The 23,501-nt window shown below is 41.7% G+C and overlaps 1 protein-coding gene across 20 annotated transcripts in view; it reads right to left on the reverse strand.

Moving 5' to 3' along the window:
- Positions 1-23,501, reverse strand: part of LTBP1 (latent transforming growth factor beta binding protein 1) — a 298,629-nt gene that overhangs the window by 147,880 nt on the left and 127,248 nt on the right. For all 20 annotated transcript variants that reach the window (XM_036434787.2, XM_036434781.2, XM_036434780.2 and 17 more), the window contains 2 exons: positions 3,550-3,774; positions 1,812-2,086 (listed from right to left, as the gene is read on the reverse strand). In XM_036434787.2, coding sequence (XP_036290680.1) covers positions 1,812-2,086; positions 3,550-3,774 — 500 coding nt within the window. The remainder of the gene's footprint in view (positions 1-1,811; positions 2,087-3,549; positions 3,775-23,501) is intronic.

Genomic DNA, 23,501 nt, shown 5'->3' on the forward strand with positions numbered 1-23,501 from the left:
CACAGCTTAGGCTGAAAAGTAAATAACGTTTTAATCTTTTTTTTAGTGAGCACATTTCAGCCTAATATTGCACAAGAGTAACAAGTTTGTGAATACTTCATTTTCTTGCTTTTTATCATCTGTGTTCCAACTTGGAAACGGGAGAGAGATACTGGGCACAGACTTTTAAAAGGATCTGTTTTTTCCTTCCTCAGAACCAACCTGAGGTGAAATGACTAAACAATGCAAATGGCACCAAATTCACCCTCTCTGTCCAAAGCTGGTCCAGGGCAAAATGTGTGGAGTGCATGAGGTATACCGTCAGCCCCACTCACTGCCCCTATAAAAAGCTGCTCTTAGCACACGAATCCAGACTTGACTTCAAAGCTAAACTTAAATCAATGCTGTTGCTTCTCCCCAAAAAGTATTTACTTAAACGTGGCCTCCAAGAGCTGTGGCAGGTCTAGGAGGCATTTCAAGTACCTGCAGGCTACACCTCTTAACCGGCAACTACCACTACACAACGAAGATTGTGTTTGGGGAGATGAGCCTTCCCTGCCTTAGTGAAGCGGCATGACATAATCACTGACTATGATTAAGTTTGAAACTATGGGTAGACGAGCATCTTCTAAGCTAGCATTTGCGTAGTTCTATAACATTTGCAAAACGGGACTCAGAGTATCTTAGTCTAATCTTAACAAAGCCCAATATTCTTGTCTCCACCTTACAGATAACAAGGCTGATGCCCTGCTACCAAGGTCTGGGCCCATGGCTGCAGCCAAGATCGTCTAACTCCCCATGGGTGCTCTTTCCAGTCAGGTCCACAACCCAGTGTCGCCTTCTTCCTCAGGGAGAAAGGTGATAACTCTACCATGGACCGGCCCAAAACCTGAAAGTATTTTCCAGGTTTCTAAAGCAACAACAATTGATTCTTATGACCCCCAAATATTTCACACACACACAGTATTCTTTCACTATTCAGGTAAGAAGAGAAACATAATAAATTCACCCCACTTACTCTCCTCATGTGGGGCTGAAACCATGATCAAATGGCAGGTGGAGAACCACAGGACGAAGCTATGTCATAACCACACAATCCCAAAGCGGTCAGCACCGAGCTGTTTGGGTAACAGAACCAACGTTTTTGTCACCTTCATTAAGCACTTTCAATGATGGGTTTTAAAGGAAAATCCGCCTCCCATGTACTTCACGATACGGATATAGGCCTAAAGTTCTATGTAAATCCAGTGGAGTTAAAATGCGTGTCAAACAGCTCCGTCATTGCCAATCTAGTTATGAGTTTTTATAAAGAAAATAAAAGGTCACAAATTATTACTGTGTAATGGGTTCAAACCTAACTACACCTATCAACCTGCAACTACTACCAAAAGGCATAAGTAAGTATTTTCAAAGCTTTTGCAGAATATATCTCAAGCCTAACACATGTTTTACACACGGATTAACTTAACCGGAAAATAGCAAGGGCAGTCAGGGAGGTCCAGCAACATTTCTGGAAGGCCACTACTTAATCATTATCTTACAGAGCAGAGGATGGAAAGCTTTTTCTGTACACCATACTTTAGGCTTTGCAGATCATACAATCTCATTGAAACCGAGCCATTCTACCGTCAAACGCATGAAAGCAGGGCAGGCAATATGCAAACGAATGGATGTGGCTGCGTCCCCAATAAAACTTTATTTACAAAAAACGGGCCCAAGGGTCAGTTGGCCAAGCCCGTCTATAGAAAGTCATTTTACCACATCTGTTTTTCCCGGGAAAATGAGACTTTTCTAGAAAGCACTGCTGAAACAGGCTGGGCAGTGTCGCTTACCTGGGACCCGACGGTTTCCTGGAAGCAGCGGCCGAGCTGGGTCTTGGCAGCCACAGGATAGATGTGAGGGATGACTTGCTGGTGGGAGTACGTGGAGTGGACCGTCTGGGTCTTCTGGACGGGCAGCCCTTGGTAAGAGATCTGGGGTTGGCCTGGCTGGGCTTCTTTTACCTTCTGGCCAGTGGGGCCTTCAATTCTTGAAACCTGATGGATCTGGACTGAGGCCTCCGGGGGGTGCTTCACGTGGATATTGACTATGTTGGGAGGAAATTTCACTGAAATAGATTGGGAGTAAAAACTTATTAATCATGACTAATTAGCATGCGAATCAGCGTGAAAGTCAATTTTATACACATGTGCTTATACGCATATGTATTGTACATAGGATAAATTATACAATGTAATGTGTGTGTGTGTGTGTGTGTGTGTGTGTGTATATATATATATATATTAGAGGCCCGGTGCATGAATTTGTACATGAGTGGGGTCCAACCAGCCTGGCCAGGGGAGGGGATATGTGCGGTTAGCTGGCCTGCCTGCTGGTCGAACTCCTGGTCGAGGGGACAATTTGCATATCAGCCTTTTATTATATAGGATATATACTGAGTGGCCAGATTATTGTGAGTTCAGAGATCATAATAATATGGCCACTCAATGTATATTTGCCACACAGCCATCATAATAAGTGAGAAAAGGATATATTAAAAATAGAAATTAAATCTGAATTTATGGTTTAAAAAAATCAACTAATTACAAAGAGAAATTACAACCTCTCACAGTAACATATTCAGTAAAATCATTTTTTTCAGGTGAGTCATAAAAATATGAAATTCATGCAGCTTATGGGGAGGTACATTTTATCAAATAATAGTAATAAAGACTCAAAAGCTGGATTACTTTTGAATTTCTCCTTAAGTTCCTATTGCAAAGTTGTGGAACATACTTTTTCTACACTGAAAGAGAAAACAGTTTCATAGAGCACAATTCTCTTGCCCTTAAATAGCAAACTGTGGATATACTTTCAGTGCTTATTGGGACACACACATAAAATACCAAAGTGTGCTATTTTATGTCTGTACCAAGACTCACTTTCGGCCACTTTCAAACACCATTTCATCTTCTCATGCTGACGTTCAGGTTTTAAAGAATAACAGCCAGTCACACTCTCTGACCCCTTTTTAAAAAACGGTGCACGTCTAAGAGATGCCAGGTTTGAAAGAATGAGTGAGTCACAGAATTCCTGAGCTCCAAGTGACCTAGTTTACCTTCCTCTACAGAAGAATCTACTGAAGCCCGGGGAGGTTAAGTGATCCTTTAGACTAAAACCAGGCACCCTTCAACTATTAACCAGACCTGTGCTCATCAGCAGGACCAGTGTGGTCACTAGCTCATTAACGCTGTTAGGGCCCAAAATCACCAACTCATCTTTCCGTGCCCCAGGCCCAGCCAGGAAAGGGCCAGGCACATCCATCAGCTCTGGGTGCTGTGAGTCATCAGAGAAGGTTAGACTCCTTTTTGTTTTCTATTTCTTAGATACCAAATCTCTATGGCCTAGAAAGCACTCCAGCCACATACCTGGGCCTGCATGCTGTCCCTACTCTCTTTTCTCAAGCCACAGATCACATACCCCTTTCTGTTTCAATGCCAGCCCCGGCCACCTGCAGGTACCTGGCTTCTGTGGGTTTGGCAGGCTAGCAGAGGTCTGACGAATGGGAAAAAATCAAAATCTTAGGCTTACCTTTGACTCCTTGCTGACTGGTCATCGTCAGAGGCAAGGTATGTGTCGAGTGGACGACATGCGTTCCCAGCGCCTTCCCCGACTGCTGGGAATGCTGGTAAAGTTTAGGAACGCTGGCACCATGGACTGGAATCTGGCAAAGCTTCCCTGTGAAGTTTGGAGGGCACTGGCATTTGTCCCTTGAGCTGCACTGGCCACCATTCATGCATGGAAGATGGCAAATGACTGAAAGGGGAAAAAGAGAAATTGTGGAGAATTGGTTAGTTTCTCAAATGCTAAAACACAGTCAACCAACAAAACTTCCAGAAACACCATTACAGCCATTGTATTTCTACTGACTTTCAAGCAGTAAACAAAGAAGTAACTAGGTTGGGGTGGGGGGGGGGGGGGGAGTCTCTTTATTCACGATCTTTGTTTTTCCATCCTAAGTCATCTAATTCTCCAGTTCCTTGCCGTCCTCTCCCCTAACAATGGAGAGAATTCATGGGGAAAGAATATGTAAAAGGAGCCAGTGAGGATTATTGACTCACAGTGCCCTTTTGAGTATCTTTCGCATTCTGTAATTACTTTTTCCTATTCAATTCCTAGTTTATTAGCTGTCTCTATAAACTCTTGAGAAAAAGGATATGTCTGGTTTAGTAACCTTTACATTCTCAGCACCTAGAATAATGCCTGGTACACCGTGGACATTAAACATTTCCTCAAAGAATAAACAAATGAGGATACTAAAAATAATATCGGCTGAGACTGTAATCTACTGAATAAGGGAGTAGAAGAGTTTGGATCTTGCTTCCCCAGAATTTGCCATCTCACTGGGATAACAAGACCACAGGGAAACCTAAAGACACAGACTAATTAGTAGTCTGGAATTTAATTTGTTTAGAATAACAACAGATAAAAGGGCACACTGGGTAAGGAATTTTCAGAGGTGTTTCAAATTCTGATGAAATTCAGCTTATGGCCAACCTCTTTATCACTGATGAGTTCTTCCTATCGGCCTTTAAACATGAGCAGATTTCCACCAGCTTAAAAAATAAAACCCTTCTACTCCATTTCCTTCCATGATCATACTTCCCAAAGGAATTGTCTGTTCACTTCTTTACACACTCCCTTTCCCCGTCCCTCTTCTATGGAAACTACTCTTACTGAGGTCACCAAACTCAAACGGACGATTTCAGTCTTCCCTTGGTTTCTATGACATCTCACTCATCTATGTTGATCCTTCCTCTTTACCCATTCCATCTTAAGATTCTTTACAGAATCTACTCTTGCCCTTTAAACACTGATATGCTTTAATATTTGGCCTTCAAATCCTCTCTTTTACTATCTCTACACACTCTTGCTCTATGATTCCAACCTGTCATGTGTTAAAACTCCCAAATTTCTATGTCCTAAGAAGAGATTTCTACTGTGCTCCAAATTACTACTGCACATTTTCATCTCAAACTCAGCATGTCCAAAACTAACTCATCTTCTCTCTGATGTCTCCATTCCCCGAGGGAGTAGTCCCTAACTGAAACCTGAGTGCAGCTCCTTCACTTGGCCCACCCATACTCCCAGTCCTGGAAGCCCTCCCTTCTCAACATCCATCAAATGCGTGCACTTCTTTCCCAACACAGGGCCCTGTTCCCTCTGAAACCTCATCACTCATGAGCCTCACCTCATTCCCTACGATCCAACTACATGGAGCTTTATCCAGTTCCTCATTGTGAAAGGCCCTCTTGCCCCCTAAAGCTTTATCCGTGCTGGGTCCTCATTCCATTCAGCCCCCTCACCCATCGAACTCCTACTTATCTTTCAGACTCTGCTTAAACCTTACATCTTCTAGAAGCATTGGCTATTGCCCCTCATCTCGGTTTGATGCCTATCGAGGCCTCCAGGGACTCTCATTCACTGCCCATCCTGCCACTTAGCTGAGTGCCTCATGGCTTTCCTGTATGCCTCATTCAAGGAGAGCTCGGTGAGGTCAGAGACTTCATCTTTTGTTTACCCCCAACACGCAACTCAGCTTCTAGAAGAAATGCCGCAGCTCAAAAAAAGCACTGGCTGAGAAATGTATGCCTACCACTCAGTCAAATACCATTGTAGGTGCTACAGGAGATCGGGTCCCTGCCCTCAAGATGGTAAGCACTAACCGGGGAGATTAGATAATACATGCTAACTAAAAACACAGACCACCAAATATGTGACAGTTGGAAAATATAAACTAGAAAGTGTGTGGAACTTCAGAGAAGGGGGAGTCATTTCTGGGAAATCAAAGTGGACTTAATAAGAGGGATCATTTGGGGTAAGTCTTTGAAACTGGGCAAGATTCCGAAAAACAACGAATTGCATCCTAGGAGGATAGTGTGTGAAAAGGACAGGAGGCAGGCGTATTTGGGAGATAAGGAGGACATCTTCTGTTGAAACCTCAGGTTCCTGATGGGGAGGGGTCAAGTGATAAACAAGAAGGTAGAGGCTTGGGTCAGCCAATGGGTCAAGGCCCAAGAAAACGTTGGGGTTTTATTTTGGAAACTCCAAGGAGAGAACTAAACAAGGCTGAGAGAGCGTTCCAGGAAGATGACTTGTGATGGATTAGTTGGGATGGAGAGTGACTAGGTGGAGAAGCCAGTGAGGAGACCATTAAAACACAAGCTGAAAAACACATGGATCAGGACGATGGCAACCAGAGTTGAAAGAAACACGAAGCGCTACAATGACAGAGGGAGAATAGGTGCAACATGAAGACGGGACACAGCAGGCCAAGGCGGAGCTGAGACAGTGGAGGAGGAAGGGGAGCCAAAACAATGACCGAGGGCAAGAAACTGTGTCCAGCATCTATGTGGCAGTTCCAGGCAAAACTGCCCTTGCTGGCCGGGGTCTGAAGTAAGTTTTCTCCATGCCAGTGTCCTCTGAGGTGCCGGGTGAGAGAAGGGACTCAAAGTGGACTCCAAGGTTGAGTCAAAGACTTCATAACTCTCACGTCAACTCTGAAGCGAATTTCTAAATCGCAGCTTGGCTACCCAGGATGGATTCAATGTGTCACGGGCAAGGGGAGCCAGGCCAAGATTGAAATGTACTACAAATAATTTATAACCGGAATACAGGCACCACTCACTCTGCATGGTTCCAATATGCATGAATTTCAGTTTCCGCAGTCTAGTTAAATAACACCAGTCCCCCAGCAGTATGGTTCAAAACGTCAGTTGCCACAGTGTATTAACTGTGAGTAATTGCATGAAGCACAAACTTCACTGCTCGCTCTTTGGTCCACAAACACTGCGTGGGTAACAGATGTGTACGGTGATTGGTAACCAATCACGTCCCTTCCTTCAAAGCCTGCTGGGGACGGGTCCCTGCACATCTGTTCTCAGTTCACACACAGACAGGAAAGCATGTCGTGGTGTAGCCTCCTCATTGCACGGGAGTAAAATCAATAACATCTCACAGACGTGGATAATTAAAAGGGTCAACGACAAAACTTGCCTCAAAAAAAATGACAGGCGGTTAACACTGGAAGTGAAATTGGAAAGCGGGTGTGGTGAAAAGGATGATGATGTGCCAAAGGAAGCGACCTTAAAGGAACCCCCGGACAGCTCTGAAAGCACAAAGGGTAAGATGCTGGCAGCTGATCCAGACATGGGAAGCAGTATGACAACCGACAAAGGCAAAGAAAAATATTCCATATCATGTCATAAAGTGAGAAGAAAGCAAACATGTTCTAACCACTCTTGATGAGGTCTACTCAAAGAAACACACTTTCATTCCCAGCGTTTCTAACATTTTCGATTACAGGGCACTAATTAAATACTAGCTCTACTATTTTTTCCCCCATTTCCCTCTACATTTATCACCTACAGTAAAAGAGCTTTAATAAAAACTTCTTCAAGGTCACGGAACTTAATAATTCAATTATTAATAAGATCATCTTGCACATGGCCATTTTGTATTAGCTTGTATGATCAATGTCATGGTCCTGTACTACCATGCAAAGATGACTATATAATCTATACCAAAATAACTTCACGTATGCAACCACTTTTTTTATAAACAAAAGGCAACTGACTGTTACTAGATATTTGTAGTATCAATAGGTTTCGAAATCGAACTCAAATTTAATCAGTTCTGTTGAAATCTACCTTTAAACCTAAGATAACTTCCACCCAACTATTTCAAGGGCTGCCCGAGTCTAAGCGGACACAGCCATAAACCCAGAAGGGAACTCCACTACCCGTGTCTTTCTGCTCAGACAGGAAACAGTGTCTGCTTGACTTATTCTATCAATAAAAGGCCCCTACTGATAATAATTTATGAATGAGAAAGTAAGTATGTATTCTACTGTTCCAGCATTTAAAAAAAACAAAAAACCACACACACCTAAATTACAATATAAACTTCTTTGCTTCAGTTCAATAAATGCACACTGAATCCTTCGTGGCAGATGGTCTTTTTATAGTTAAATAGTCTTTGATATCAAAGAAAACAAATTTAAAATCAACCTACAACTTAAGGATTGAACTAGGAACGGTTTCTTTCTGTTTCAAAAGTTCATGCTTTGACCTTTTGCCTAGTGATCTACAGTCTGCATTTGCCAGTGTTCTAGCAAGCCTTCTCAACGCATACAAAGAAAGAGGAGTAAGTTCTCTTTAAGACCGACTTGGGAAGTTTGTGGTATGCTGGCTGCAAATCTAGCTATGGCACATATATTTTAGTACATGTAACTAGAGTGGTCACACAGAATTCTGGCTGAGAAAGCCCATAACTTTATCAGCTTGCTATTTAGCGGGCCATCCCCATCACTCACTACATTGCATGCTCGGTCACCTGGGACCTACTGAAAATAACAAGAGGTCTATAGGCCTCCAGCCGGTTATTCCAGAAAGTATCATTTCATCCCCCCACTCAACGCATCTCACGGCCCTGCTATAAAAGGTCAACACGAGCGGAAGGATCCACGCTGGGGGTTTTAAATATGTCAAGTGCTTCTGTGCATCCCACCATTCGCTCTGGTCTCTAAAACAGCTTGCAGCATTCCAGAAACTGGGCTGACAGAATCCTATTCACTGCCTTCATGGCAAACTGGAACTTAAATGAATAGATATCAGTGACTTGTACAAGAATATGGGCAAACTGAATTTCCTAAAGATTGGTACTATAAAAAGCCATACCGTTATCTCAGCTATAGAAATACTTCCGCTCTAAGAACATACCTGAGCTTCCTGCAGCAGTTTCCCGGCTCCTCCCTCACCCTCCAGCTTTCTGTGCCAGCAGACAATTTTGTGGCTGAGGCAGAAGAGGGAAAACAAACCTCCACTTGAAGAAACTCTGCACCTGTCATCTCACAGAACACACACACACACACACACACACACACACAACTTTGATTTGCATAGCTGCTTCAATATTGCCATTTGTCTCTGATTAGAAGAACAGCTTTCCCTTAAATTTTTCCCCATGTTTGCTGATAGCCCTTGGAGTGTGCAAGAAAAAAGCAGTACTATTTTTTAGAAAGTAAAAGTTGTTACTTTATTCATTCCCCTAAACATACCTATATTGTCCTCTTTTAAAGGGTACCCTTCAACTCTATTCAGCCAGATAGTAGGGTCCTACTATACCTGTTTAAAGCTTTCTGATAACAAATTTTTAAGACAAGCAGTTATTTTGACTAGAAGGTTTCCAATGGGGTTAGACAAAAGGAGAGGAAGGGGAGAATCTGGCCATTTAGGACAGAGTTAGGGAGGAAGAAGAGGGGAAGAATGCAGGATAAGAAAGGACTACTACAAAAGCAGGGCAGCGTTCCCCAGGAGACGTGAAAAAGGAAGCACGCTGGGTAATAAAACGAAATGGGGTCTGTAAAACTCAGCCGGATGCCAGGAGCGATAAATTCTGGGTAGACAATGTTTGGGAGCCACACTATAAACAAAAACCCGCGTGGCCCGTCTACAGCTTCCTCTTATTCCCGCCCTCCACGGATCATTACCTCCCCTGGCTCCCACCTACCGGTGCCCCCACCAGCGAGGCCTCTCTCTCAGGCCTGGACCCGTTATTTCTTTTAAAGGCCAGGGAGCCCTTTCAGAGTCCCCTTCCTAAGTGCTGGGCAGTCACAGGGGAGCATGAAGGTCGGTGACGGGGATGCAGTGTGGAGAGTCAACATCACGGTGACCAGGGAAGTATCCGCTCCCAAGGATATGGAATACCATGTGTAGCTGCTGACAGGGCAGGCATGTGAGCTCAGCTCAGATCTTTCTAGATGTCTGAACTGGAAAACTTTCAGGCAGGACCACCAGCTCCCCATGCCTCTAGACAGGCTGCTTGTGGCCTTAAAACCTCCATGTAACATGAACATGCCCAGGGAAAATCAGCACAGAGGCCTCTCCAGACTGGTGGGCAAGCTAGCCCCAACATTTCCAGGTTCAGAAGTCTACAGGCACATCACAGCCTATGCACTGAGGATAGACAGATCACAAAACGGGCTGAATAACCACGTGACAACCGCTGTCATGACTGGATATCAGTTTCTCCCTCGGTTACTGAGACCCTCTTTGTCTTTTAGACTTACAGGCCTTCGTGGAAGGACTGGAGTTAAAGGTTTAAAAAAAAAAAGGCTTTTGGCAAATACTAAAAAAATAAAAATTTGTAAGAATGCATCGAAGTTTCAATTTTACAACCTGTCAGATTTAAAAAATTTTAACCCAGATTTCTTCTCTTACACGGCATGCATAGAAGGATGAGAATGCTTAGCGGCAACTAGAGGTGATTTTTGGACATTGCCATAAACTTGAATGATGGTGAAGAGGTTACCAAGTGGTTTCTACCGGATCACTGCCTCTGATATGCAGACTCGCTTGAGCTGAAAAGCTGAACACCCCAATTTCCTGCTGATACATGTCAGAGATTCTATCACCAGTGGAGACATCTAAACCCAGTCATGGTAGAAGGGCTCCGATGGATCTCGTGTTTGCTGCCTGTCCAGCCCAATTCCCCACCGTAGCTGTTATGTTCTCTTCTGTTCCAGACATACCCAACCCTGCTCTGTTCTGAGCACACCATGCTTCCTCATACATGTGTGGTTCTATATGGGCTCTTTCCTCTCTTCTTCCCACTCACCACCCCAAACCTCATCACTAAGGCTTTTCCTGACGATGCCAGAGAAAAGTAGATAGTTCCTTCTCCCTGCCACATACTCAAAGCAATAAGTGCCTGGGCACACCCAGACCAGAAGGCACCGAATGTAATTGTCAGGGTGCGCATCTATATTCTCCAAAAGGTCATGAGCTCCTGGAGGGAAAGAACCTTGTCTTTGGGATGCTGACCTTTTCTCAGGGGCACATCCCAAGAGCTTAGCAAAATACTAGTCACACAGTAGGAACCCAAGAAGTGTTTTTTTAATGAATAAATGAGCAAATGGGAGGTTTCTATAAAACATATTTTTTAATGTAAAGTCAGCTAAATGCCAAATTCTGCACGTTTATAGTTTGCTTTCCAATTTCTTAATGTCGTCTTACCCCTAAATTGACAATCAGTCTTGTATTAGTCATTTGCTTTTATTGTCTTTCCAAGACATTCTATTGTCTTTTAATCTTCATGAAACAACTCCTTTTGCACTCATTTCTAATCAGTGCATATAATATTTAATTCAATGATGTAATTTATGGTCAGAAACAAAAGAACTGACCCTTTGTAGCTATTCAACTCAGACTTAAGACGTGTAATGTGTGGGGTGAACTATTGGCAAAGAATACTCAGCAGGTCATGGGCACTGATTGGTTTATTTTAAAAGGGGTGGAAGGCGTTGGCTAATTTGGAAAGTCAGTTACGTAGAGGTAATTTTAGACAGCTTCTACTGCAGACTGCTTTAGATCACACTGAACTTCCAAGAGTCAAATGCTAAAGCCTTTCAAAGCCACAAGACTCATTACTGATGAGATGAGCCAAGATGTCTCCTTCCATTTAACTTAAATAACTCGGTATGTCAAGTTCAAGTTATTAAAATCTGCCTATACATTCCTTGGGGCTCCATATATGCTTCCTGAATCTGGAACATTCTATTAAATCAAGACAATATGTATCACAAGTGACTTCCTGAAGATAATTCCTTCTAATCCCCAGTATTGGCCCATGCTTGTGTTTCTAATTAACTCTCTTGAGATGTGGCTCAGACTTAGGCTGAATTGATTTTTGAAATATCCTAGTGTATATCTAATCCCTAGTTACCGCTATAAAACATTTGGAGGTCTAGGTTCTGTACAGGATAAGAATCAGAGAATCAGAGACATGGAAGAAACGTAAATTAAAACTACCATCATTAATCAGGACTAGAAAATTTTCCAAATCCTTCTGGCAACATTCCTAAGTAAACCAAATATCATCAGGGAAAATACGTGGGTATATGAAAAAGAATTTCAGAAACTCTTTCCTAGTATTCCTCCTGTTTCTCTTTCTCTTTTCCTTTTATGGCCAGTCAGACACTGAAGTTAAGAAAACTATATAAGGATGTTTTAATTCGGAATTAAAATGCACTATACAGTGATTTTACTAAAATGAAATGAAACTGTTTCACAAACTACAATAATTTCTCTGTAATTTCTGCCAATGTAAAAAATCTGCCAGACTGAGGTCATAATGAAGTTTTATTGTTTTTATCATATCTGATCCAAACAAGAAGGAAAAGCCCATACGTTCCTCTCAGAGAGATGTGTACCTACGCTGAGAGTTACAGCTTTTCTGGAGGAGGCAATTTCCACAGCTTGAAAAAGCTAATGAGGAAAGAAGGAAGCACTTTACAACTTTTCTACTTACTAATAGATTCAATACCTTCAAAGCCAGAAACCGAACAGCTTTCAAATACATTTCACAAGCCATTTGGATCAAAGCCTTGTCACAGTGCCCTTCTAAAGTTCTATTAATTCTCTTCATGGAACTGATGTATTTAAGCAACTTTATCATGTGAGTTAAGCATTTGGCCACATGATTCACATTTTCTAGTCCATTACTTTTTATCAGGAAAGGGATCCAGCTAGTAGTAACAGCAGTGATGATGATGATGATGATGATGATGATAAATACTTGCTCCTGGATGAAATAAAAATCACCCTTATATAGAGATTTTCATGTACAAGTTTAAAGTCTAGTGAGTCAGAAGATTCCTGGACTAAGAGACAAGAGATGTGAGTTCCAGTCCTAGGTCAGCATCACACAGCTAAACCACCTTCAGTAATTCCGTTCAGCTCGCTGGAACTCGGTTCTCTAACTGATAAAACAATAGTTCTAACTGATATGTACATTTCCTTCTCAGTGACAAACTTTTATGATCCTATAATGCATTAATTTTTTAAAAAATAACTGATTACCAGCCATAAACATTAAGCCTGGTTTTTTCTCAGACCCATAACCCACACATCAAAGGAGACCATGTTCTACTAATTCTTGTCTTCAGTATCTTTTGGTTTATTTCTTCCTCTTCATTCCTCCAGACCTGTGGTCAGCAAACTGTGGCTCTTCCACAAAATACCACGGTCTGGGCGAGTCTATTTTGAAGAAGTGGAGTTAGAAGAAGTTTAAGTTTTAAAAAAAATGGTTCTCAAAAGAAATATCAATAGTTGTACTGCTGATATTTGGCTCTGATGACTAATGAGTTTGCCGACCACTGCTCCAGATCTTTGCCCAGGTTCAGACTAATCCATCTTGCATAGACTATGGCAAAGCCTTCTTAAGAGCCTCACTACCTCTTCCTTACCTCTCTCCAATATTTTTCTCTCCATACCATGTCCAGAATGTACTTTCTTACATGAGTATTCAATCAACAAGCTCATTCCTCCCCAGGATTTTTCTGTGGCTCTCTCTATAACCTAAAAGGAAAAAAAAACAAAAAAACAAACCCTGTCTTGTCAGTGGAATCCTGATAAAAACCCTATCAAGTTATTGGAGTAACTGCCTCATGGGTTTTATAGTGAGAATTAAAGGCTCTACTCATGGTAATAAGTGCACTAAGTATCCAGCACTGCCAGGCTTGTCTTCGCTGTGTCCTGCTTTGGGCACTGCAGACCACAAAACTGATGTAGTTTTGATTCCCAGAATACACTACTCTCTGTGTAAGTCCACGTCAATGCTCACGGTTAGATTCTAGAATAATTCCTCTCCCTACTCTTGCTTCTTCAGTTCTTGCCCCCCACCACCACTCCATATTCTCTCCTCCTGTGAGGCCTCCTTTGACTGCTCCCTGCAGACTTAGGTGCTCCTGCATCTCTGAATCTAGAAACCCTAAGTAGGTGCCAGATACATGCCAATGGTTTTCATGAGCCTCAGCAGAGCCAACCCTCCAGCTCTCTGACGAAAGACAGAAAACCCAAAGTTAAACTCTCTGTGTGTTTATACAAGGACCAATCGATTAAGAATATTTTTCCCAGGAGAGCTTTTCATGTTTCTTTTTATTCCAGATGACACTAAAATAAGTGGAATGATAATGCTTAAAGTGAAGCGATGATTTTTAGCCAGTATCCCATGATATATCAGACTGCTTCTGATGCTTTTCCAATATACGGCTAGCAGCAATCCTGGAAAGATTTAACAGTTTTGCAACCTTAGTCACGAGCCTCAAATTACCTTAAAAACTTTAAATCTTATATGCAGAATATTTTTTAAATCGTATTTTGTATTTTTTCCATCATTTTTAACATAATGGAATATTTCCAATGGTAAGTGATGATTTAAAGTCTCCTAAAGCTTCTTATTCCTTATATCTAAGAGAAATACTGTTTCTCTTCACCAAAGCCCTTTACTTTTGCTTCTAACATAGATTTGGGCCACTTCTGTTAGCCATGGGTCCAATGAGAGTTGTTCTTGTCTATATCTAAAGATCTCTTCTGAACTCTCCCTACAAAGTTTAACTAATTGCTCTGCTTATATGAAACTTCTATTATCATTGAAAGAGAAAGACTATACATGAAGATAAACTTACAGCTTATTCATAATCTTCCTGAGAGATTTATGATTAGTTCTTCCAGCTGCTAGCAAGCCGATCAACAGCCAAGCAGAGGAAACAGTGGATCTTACTTGTCAGCTACATGTGTCATCAATATGGTCCAGATTAGGAAAGCTTAAACTGGATTTCAGGACAAGAACAAAATTTCTGCTTTCGCCATTAGCATAAAACTGTCCAGGATTCTTACAATTAAAATGGAGAATTCTGGTTTGCATTGCCCAATACTCCATTAAAAAAAAAAGAAAAGAAAGAAAAAGAAAAACAGAGAAATGACAGAAAGTTCCAAGTAATTATTAGAAATATGATAACATCCAGTCACAATTCCTGAAGCAAACGAGAAAAATAGTCATTAAGTATTCATTTTGATTGTTAAGATATTGCTTGACCACTATCTTTATATGCTCATTTATTTTGACTCCATTGACACACATATGAACAAATACAAATCCATCAAATACACATTCAGGATTGATAGACTTCACCTTTTATTCTGGCATCTTCAGTTCAATATGTGAGGCATGAAAAGTATATAGGAACAATATCTTTGTCTCCCCCCAAATTTGCTCTTTTGAGCCTGAGGAAACACACAAATTGTTTGTCCATGGCTGTCACTCTCCTCTACAAATGATGACCATCAATTAAGTTCCTCAACATGTGTTTCTCAGGCTCCTGTGAAGCTATCAAGGAATGCTAGCAAGTATGCTCTCTTTCACTAAGTTCCTCCATAGAGGATACAGAACAAATTTAAGGAAACAGTCTAGAAGTACAGAAGAGATTATTTAGAAACTAACCAAATGGTCAAAATTTCCAAGATTGATCAGAAAAAGCTATCATGAATGTTTAATCTAAGATGTTGAAAGGTTTCCAGTCACTTTGTTAATAAATCAAAAGACATTATTACCAATACTATACTAGGCCTCAGCTACCTAATACATAAAAATGATGGGAATGATAACATATCTGTCTTAAAGTGCCTTAATGCCAATATTGACATCACTTACTCATCCATATAAAATATTTTTATTTGTCCACAGAAGGCAAGGACAATAAAGTTTCAAATAAGGAAAAGTTTATTTAGCCTTTGTGTAAGGGAAAGGTACTAAGAATTGCTGGCTACTCTTCTATAGGGTATTGACTTCATTATCTCATTTACTCCTTACAGCAACCCTGGGAATGACATAGTTTCACACCAAAAGATATAGATAACTGAGATTTGAGACATTTAGTATTCTTCCCAAAACACACCATTAGTAAATGGCAGAGTCAATACTCAAAGTCTACCATGCTATCTCCAAAGTGTGCACATGATCCCAATAAGTTCTGAAGAGGTCAGGAGGCCATATCACCATTGTCTTCCTCTATCTTTAACCAAAAAATTAATAGTCCCTCATGGCTCTTACTGGGCCTAGATAGATTCTTTGCAACACTTCACAGGTAACCCACAAGTAAGAGTTGGCAGATAAAATTTACTTTCCATCCTTCAGTACTGCAATGATTCAATAATTATGAGGCAAAAATAGTAGATGCTACCAACCACGGTGGCCCAGTAAAAGCCTGTAATATGTACTTAGCTTTCTCAATAGAACTGAAAGGCCTATTTCTATAGTAGGTCAACCCACTGTACTGAATGCCCATTCTTTTCCATTTATTATACCAATCATTGTTAAAGGAACAAAACAAAGATGTGGTGCCTCATCTGTAAAAGCTTAGAAGCTAGTTAGAGGAAACCAAACTTACACAGTCATTCAAGCTCTCGGGAAGGCCACCCAAGGACGCTGACACAATCAATCAAAATATTCCCTTGGAAGCAGCATTGCCCTAACCACATGAATGACCAGCTCAAATAATTCCCAAGCACTTAGATTCCAGTGAATTCGAGTTCTGCTATTCATCTGCAGACAATTAAAAGGGGCAAGTCTCTTCGAGACCCTAATAAATTTTCTCTACATGGCCAAAGAAATGGAAATTGTCCACAATAGTTATTTTTACAGATGGATTGAGTATTAACAATTCTCTAGATTGAGTACTTAAGCTTTCCAGGCCTCACCTATCTGATCAATAAATGGGAATAATATACCTATAGTTCTCAAGATGAAAAGACAAAGTACGAAAATGCCTACAACTATGCTGGGTACACAGAAGGTACGCAATAAATATTAGTTTTCCTTTCCTTCCAGCTCTGAATGGAATCTTTTCCTGTAGTTTCATTCAGGGTATTTTTTCTCCTTTAATCAACCACTGAAATATCACACAGGAAGCTAAAGAAGCCCAAATTAGACACGCCCATAGATCCCAGAGGCAGTGTTAGTACCTATAACAGGGGCTTTCGAATAGAAGCGCAACCCCTGGAGTTCCTGTCTTTCTATCACTTAGAAGTATTATTGAGAGAGTTCAATGATTGGGCACTGAGATTATGAAATAGAAGAGCTGAAGAGCAGAAATTCTTTCTCTGGCAATCCAACCAGTGATCTTACTTTTAAAAGGTGTTAGACAGGAAGTGCTAACGGCGACAGCTTTTTGATAACTCCAACGCAACAGCTTGGTTAAGTGGCAGCAGAACTGGCGGAGCCCTGGCTTTATAGCGAGCACACGAGGTTTGGCGAGACTATTATTATTGCTCTCCTGCAGCCTGGTGAGACCCGTATTTTTTTTTTATTATTTGTGATAGGAAGCCTTTGAGTTGCAGGGCCACAGCCACAGCAGGCTGCCTCACTCTGTGAAGACTAGCAGGGCTCCGTCAAGGCCAAGGGGAGAGGAGCCAAGCTAAGTGCACCTGTTGCTACTCGCGGCTCAGCTCACTAGCCTGCAGCTTTGCTCCCTCCCCCCCAACCCCCCTCACAGAGGCACACTTGGCCTGGAATTCAGCAATGAAGCCCCCTACATTCCCATCTCCTTTCACTCTGTCTGGCCATGAGACAAAGAAGCGCAACGCCCATGTTCCCCTCACCTTAACTGAGCTCTCCAAAAAAATGTGTTTCCTGCCTCACTCTATGATGTGCTAGACTCAGATCGTGCCATCAGTTCTGCAGAAGAAGAAAAAAGGTACACCCTGAGTTTCTGCCATGTTAAAGACCGATAGTTTTGTCTATTGGGGAGGGGAAGAAAGGAGAGCAGCAGAGAGGGGAGAAAAAGAGACAAGAGGGAAAGACTCATTGATTTCCAGTGTTTCAATGTTATTTTACCAAGGGGCTTGAGTTTGCATCTTAAATTCCAGAAAGTCAAAGTGTTCTGGGTAATACATGTGAAACATGGGAAAGAAATCTTCCACTTTCTGGCCAGAAGGTGACTCCTTTGATAACCAGTAAATGAATCATAGGTTCTTTATTACCAACTTCCTCTCATGGATGTAAGTGACCCCCCCCCCCCTCCAGGAATTAGTCAGGGAAAGTTGAGTCTCCCAGAATTGAGCTCCTCTGGGATGCCCTCTCTTAATTTCTCCTCTGGGTTCATTCCAGGAAATGGCATAGATCTGTGCCATCCAGTCTTGGCCATGCCCCTGCTGTGGGTAAAAAGTAGCTTTCTGTGGCTGGGACAAGAGAGCCTGTCTGCTGATGCCCAAGGCTATTCCTTCTGCATGACTACCTGGTATTTTCATTGATTTCAGAGAGGAAGGGAGAGGAAGAGAGAGAAAGAAACATCAATGATGAGAGAGAATCATTGATCGGCTTCCTCCTACATGCCCTCTTTTGGGAACGGAGCCTACAACCCAAGCATATGCCCTGACAGGAAATGGAATTATGACCTCCTGATTTAAAGGTTGATGCTCAACCACTGAGCAACACTGTCCAGGCAACTACCTGCATTTTTTAATCCTCATTCCCTAGACCAACCTCTATCCAAAGTTTACACAGCATAATCTACTTATTCTTTAGTTGGGCAAAGGTTTGCAGAAGAATTGGGGACGATTCTGGGCCGCACATATGTTCTTTTTCATTTTGGCCACCCTAGCTTCTCCCAAGTACTCAGTGACTCTCAGCCTCACCTTCTTTGGGTGGGAATGGGGTTAGTGAGAAAGGGCTGGAGCAAAACCCATCTAAGACTCCACTCTTGCCTGGGGAAAACGCATTCAAATCATCCCGCAGTGGCACTGTCCAACAGAAGGCCACTTTAAGAAATATCCAGACATAAAAACTGTAAACCTAAAAAATCTCATTTGGCAATGCAAGCAGAATCATAAGCCTGGGTCTGAACCAGTGCTTTGCCACTGGCTGTGACCTTAAGGGAGTCACCTTCCCACATTGGACCTCGATTTTCTGGTGTATAAAACAAAAGGGCAGCCCGAGCCCGTGTGGCTCAGTGGATAGAGTGCCGGCCCACAGACTGAAGGGTCCCAGGTTTGATTCCGATCAAGGGCACGTACCTCCATTGCAGGCTCCATCCGTGCAGGAGGCAACCAATTGATATGTCTCTCTCACATTAATGTTTCTCTCTCTCTCTCTCTCTCTCTCTCTCTCTCTCTCTCTCTCTCTCTCTCTCTCTCTCTCTCTCTCTCTCTTCCTCCCTCCCTCCCTGCCACTCTCCCTCAAAAAAAAAAAAAAAAAATCAATGAAAAATATCCTGGGGTGAGAAGTAACAACGACAACAAAAAAACCAAGATGCTCTGCAAGCTCCTCTCAGCTCTAAGGGTCTCCCATTCCTTTCACAAAACAATTCCCCACAGGTTTCCACAAAACAACTCCTGCACAGGGGGCTATTTGGTACAATCTTTAGGTTTCGCCTTTTCAGAAACACACGGTAGCAGCCAGTAAGTCACCTCTGAAATGCCATGTCCCTTCCCCCACTGCCCACTGCCCTCACAGCTCCTCCTTCCCACAAGTGCCGCACTTTAACTCTATTCGCACCAACAACCTCTTAAATAATCCCAGACAATAACATGTCTCTGGAATCCAAACACCTTTGATGTTTGACTTATAAATTTTATAGCAACTATAATTTCAAGGCTAAATTATATATTAAATTTCAAAGGCCAAGTACTTCAGAGGGGGAAATTATGTGTGCTTTCCACGCACACCCTGAGTCCAAATAAAAGCTGCTCTTAGTCACCAAGGAGTGACTGTCAACTGGCAAAAATCTGTCATTTGCAAAACTATGCAATGTTTAAATGCTTTATGAAAACACCGAAAAGTACATTAAATTCATTCAAAATTCTCTCTAAATGTTATTAAAACTATGAAGAGAAGATAATGTCTTTGTACCAGACTTGAATGAACAGCTAAAAATATTAAAGTACAATGCAATGCTATCAATTGATGGCATTTTTTAAGTTTCATGAACAGAAGAGATTAAATATGCCAATTTCTTATCTTACAATGTGATAAAATATGTTCAGGGTTGGAGCTTAATGAATTGCTTTTTGATGTCATTGAATGTATGGTAATCAAGCAATTCATCATAGCTAACCATCACACCTGTGTGGACACTGCTCTGATCATCAAGATTCCCCAATGGCCCCGCAGGAGGGAGCTGGGAATGCACATCCCAAACTCCTAAAGAAAAGGGGCCCCGATGCCTCTAGGACATAGAGCAGGGCAGACTTCCAGCACAAGCACTACTGAACACCAATTTTTTTTTTTTAATCCTCACCTGAGGATATTTTTTTCCATTTACTTCTAGAGAGAGTGGAAGGAATGAGGAAAAGAAGAGAGAGAGAGAAACATTGACATGAAAGAGCCACGTTGGCCGAAACCGATTTGGCTCAATGGATAGAGCATTGGCTTGGGGACTGAAGGGACCCGGGTTCGATTCCAGTCAAGGGCATGTACCTTGGTTGCGGCCACATCCCCAGTAGGGGGTGTGCAAGAGGCAGCTGATCAATGACTCTCTCTCATCGATGTTTCTAACTCTCTCTCTCTCTCTCTCTCCCTTCCTCTCTGAACAAAAATTAATAAAATATATTATAAAAAAAAAAAAAAAAAAAAGAAAGACACGTTGATTGGTTGGGGAACCTGCAACCAAGTCTGAGGGACATGCCCTTGACCAGTAATTGAACCATGGGCCACAGGCCAGTGCTCTAACCACTGAACAACTCGGCAGGGCCAAATTTTGACTGAAGAAAGCTCAGGCATCTGGCCTTATCCTTCCACAAGAAGAAACAATTCCAGGAGCTGTTAATCCAAGTAAGTTAAGAAATCTTGAGGAATTAACAAAAGATAAATAAGCTCAAACCTGTATCAGACGGAAAAACGGACCTCTTCGGGTACTAAAAACAGCATGTTCTTTATAGTTAGAATTTGTTCTTGATTTTTTCCCCCCAGGAAGGTGATTGAAATCCTTCCAGCTCAGATTTACAATCCTAAAACAGTTCTTGGTTATAGTTTGTAGAAGGGCTCCGACACATTCTAGGGCATGCAAGCCCTTATTTCATCTTCCTTTAAAAAATTTTACCTAAAACCTTAGCCCTATAAAACCTGACTGGCCCGATGCAACTCTAACCTTCCTTCCTTCCACTCCACACAAGCTGTGCTTCCTTAAGGCCCCTTTCCTTTCTGGCCAAACTCTTCTGAGAACTTTGGTTTCAAACGTGAAGCAAGAAAAAAATCCAGAGTCATTTGTAAGCTTGTCAAATGTTTCAGGCCTCTAGCTTTCTGATCAAACTTGTCGGGCCAATGACACGTCACCACACCATATATCACTGGGTTTGTGTAAAATCGTCCTTTGATTTAAAGTGGAAAGTGGAGCCAAAATAAAAAGTACAAAAGAGAACACACTGTACATACTTGAAAATCACAATAAATATTGTCAGAATAAAACACACTAAAAATAGCCTAATCCCATTTACACTTTATCATTCTCCTCAGAGACAGGCTTTATTTTAGACAGGATAATAGCATTTTAGAGTTGCAAGGGATCTTGAATATCAACTCCCTACACTCATCCTTTTTACAGATGGAAAAAAAAAAAGAAAGAAAAAAAAAGAAAAAATGAATTTTGTCTAAGTGGCAGGACCAGGATTAGAACTCAGGTCTTTTCTCCCAAAGATTCACAATCAGTATCAGCTACAGATAACATAGTAATTAAGCACTTACCTTAGTAAATAGAAATCCAGTTTGTTTGTTTTTTAAATCCACCACAACAAACCAATTCAAAATTGGGCAAAGAACTAGAATACATCATTTCTCCAAAGAAGATTTACAAATGGACAATAAGCCCATGAAAACGGGTTTGATACCATTAGTAATAAAGGAAATGCAAATCAAAACCACAATGAGATACCACTTCACACCCTTTAGGATGGTTATTTCTCAAAGAAAAAAAGACAGAAGGGTCACCAGCGTTGGTGAGGATGTAGGAAAATTAGAACGCTCATACACCGTTGGTGGGAATATAAAATAGCATAGCTGCTGTGGATAACAGTTTGTCAATTCCTCAAAAAGTTAAACAGAATTACCAGTAATTCCACTTGTAGATATAGAACCAAAATAAGTGAAAGCAGGGACTCCAACAGATACTTGTACACCCGTGTCCACTGCAGCATTATTTACAGTAGATGGAAACAACCTACGGGTGCCATCAACAGAAGAGTCAACAAACAAAAGGTCGCATGCGTATACAACAGATTGTGATTCAGTCTTAAAAAGGAAAAAATTCTGCCAGGCTGGAGAGGCTCCGTGGTTAAGTGTCCATCTATGAACTAGGAAGTCATGGTTCAATTCCCAGCCAAGGCAAATGCCCAGGTTGTGGGCTCAATCACAAGTAGGAGACATGCAGGAGGCAGCCAATCCATGATTCTCTCTCATCATTGATGTCTCTCCCTCTCCCTCTCCCTCTCCCTCTCCCTCTCTCCCTCTCCCTTCTTCTCTGAAATCAATAAAAATATTTTTAAGGGAAGAAAATTCTGACAAACGCTGCAACATGGATGAATCATATTAGTCTAAGTGAAAAAGGCCAGACACAAAAAAGGCAAATACTCTGTAATCCCACTTTTCCGAAGTACGCAGAATAGGCAAATTCATAAAATAGAAGGTAGAACAGAGGTTGCCAGGGGCTGGGAGGAGAGAGGAATGGGGATTTGCTACTTAACAGGTGTGGGCTTTCTGCTTGGGGTGATGAAAAGTCCTGGAAACGGACAGCAGTGATGGCTGTACATCACGGTGAATGTATTCAATGCTATGGAGTACACACTGAAAGATGGTTAAAATGGGGAAAGTTTCATTTTACCACATCTAATGAAAGGACACAATAGGGAAAAAAAATCAGCCATATGAATTATGGGCTTGGAGGATCTCATGAAGATAGGCAATAAAATATATCACCCCAATAATGATGAATTAAGAACATTTCCACCCAGCCAGTGTGCCCAGTGGTTGAGCATAAACCCATGAACCAGGTGGTCATGGTTTAATTCCCAGTCAGGGCATATGCCTGGGTTGTAGGCTCCATCCCCAGTAGGGGACATGCAGGAGGCAGCCAATCAATGATTCTCATCATTGATGTTCCTATCTCTCTATCCCTCTCCCTTCCTCTCTCTCTGAAATCAATAAAAACCTTTATTTTTTTATTTAACAAAAAGGTACATTTCATTCAAATTAAAAAAAAGGCAAAAGACACAACCATGAAAATTCCAAGATGACCAAAACATGAGGGGGCCCTAACCAGTTTGGTTCAGTGGATAGAGCATCGGCCTGCGGACTGAAAGGTCTCTGGTTTGATTCCCGTCAAGGGCATGTACCTTGGTTGCAGGTACATCCCCGGTAGGGGGTGTGCAGGAGGCAGCTTATCAATGTTTCTCTCTCATCAATGTTTCTAAACCTCTATCCCTCTTTCTTCCTCTCTGTAAAAAGTCAATAAAATATATATATATATATTTAAAAACAGGAGGGGGAACTGCTACAGCAAGATTCTACACACATGAAGGCAATGGCTTTTGCTGGTACTTGCTCTCTAGGGCTCTCTCTCAGTCCAAAAGCAAATGCTTGAAAACATGACACACATCACTGTCCAGCTAACCTCAAGTGCTGTAGCCACAAAGAGGTTTTTCCTTTTTTCAACAAAT

This window comes from Pipistrellus kuhlii, unplaced genomic scaffold, assembly GCF_014108245.1.
Source record: "Pipistrellus kuhlii isolate mPipKuh1 unplaced genomic scaffold, mPipKuh1.p scaffold_m20_p_13, whole genome shotgun sequence".
NCBI classification, from domain to species: domain Eukaryota; kingdom Metazoa; phylum Chordata; class Mammalia; order Chiroptera; family Vespertilionidae; genus Pipistrellus; species Pipistrellus kuhlii.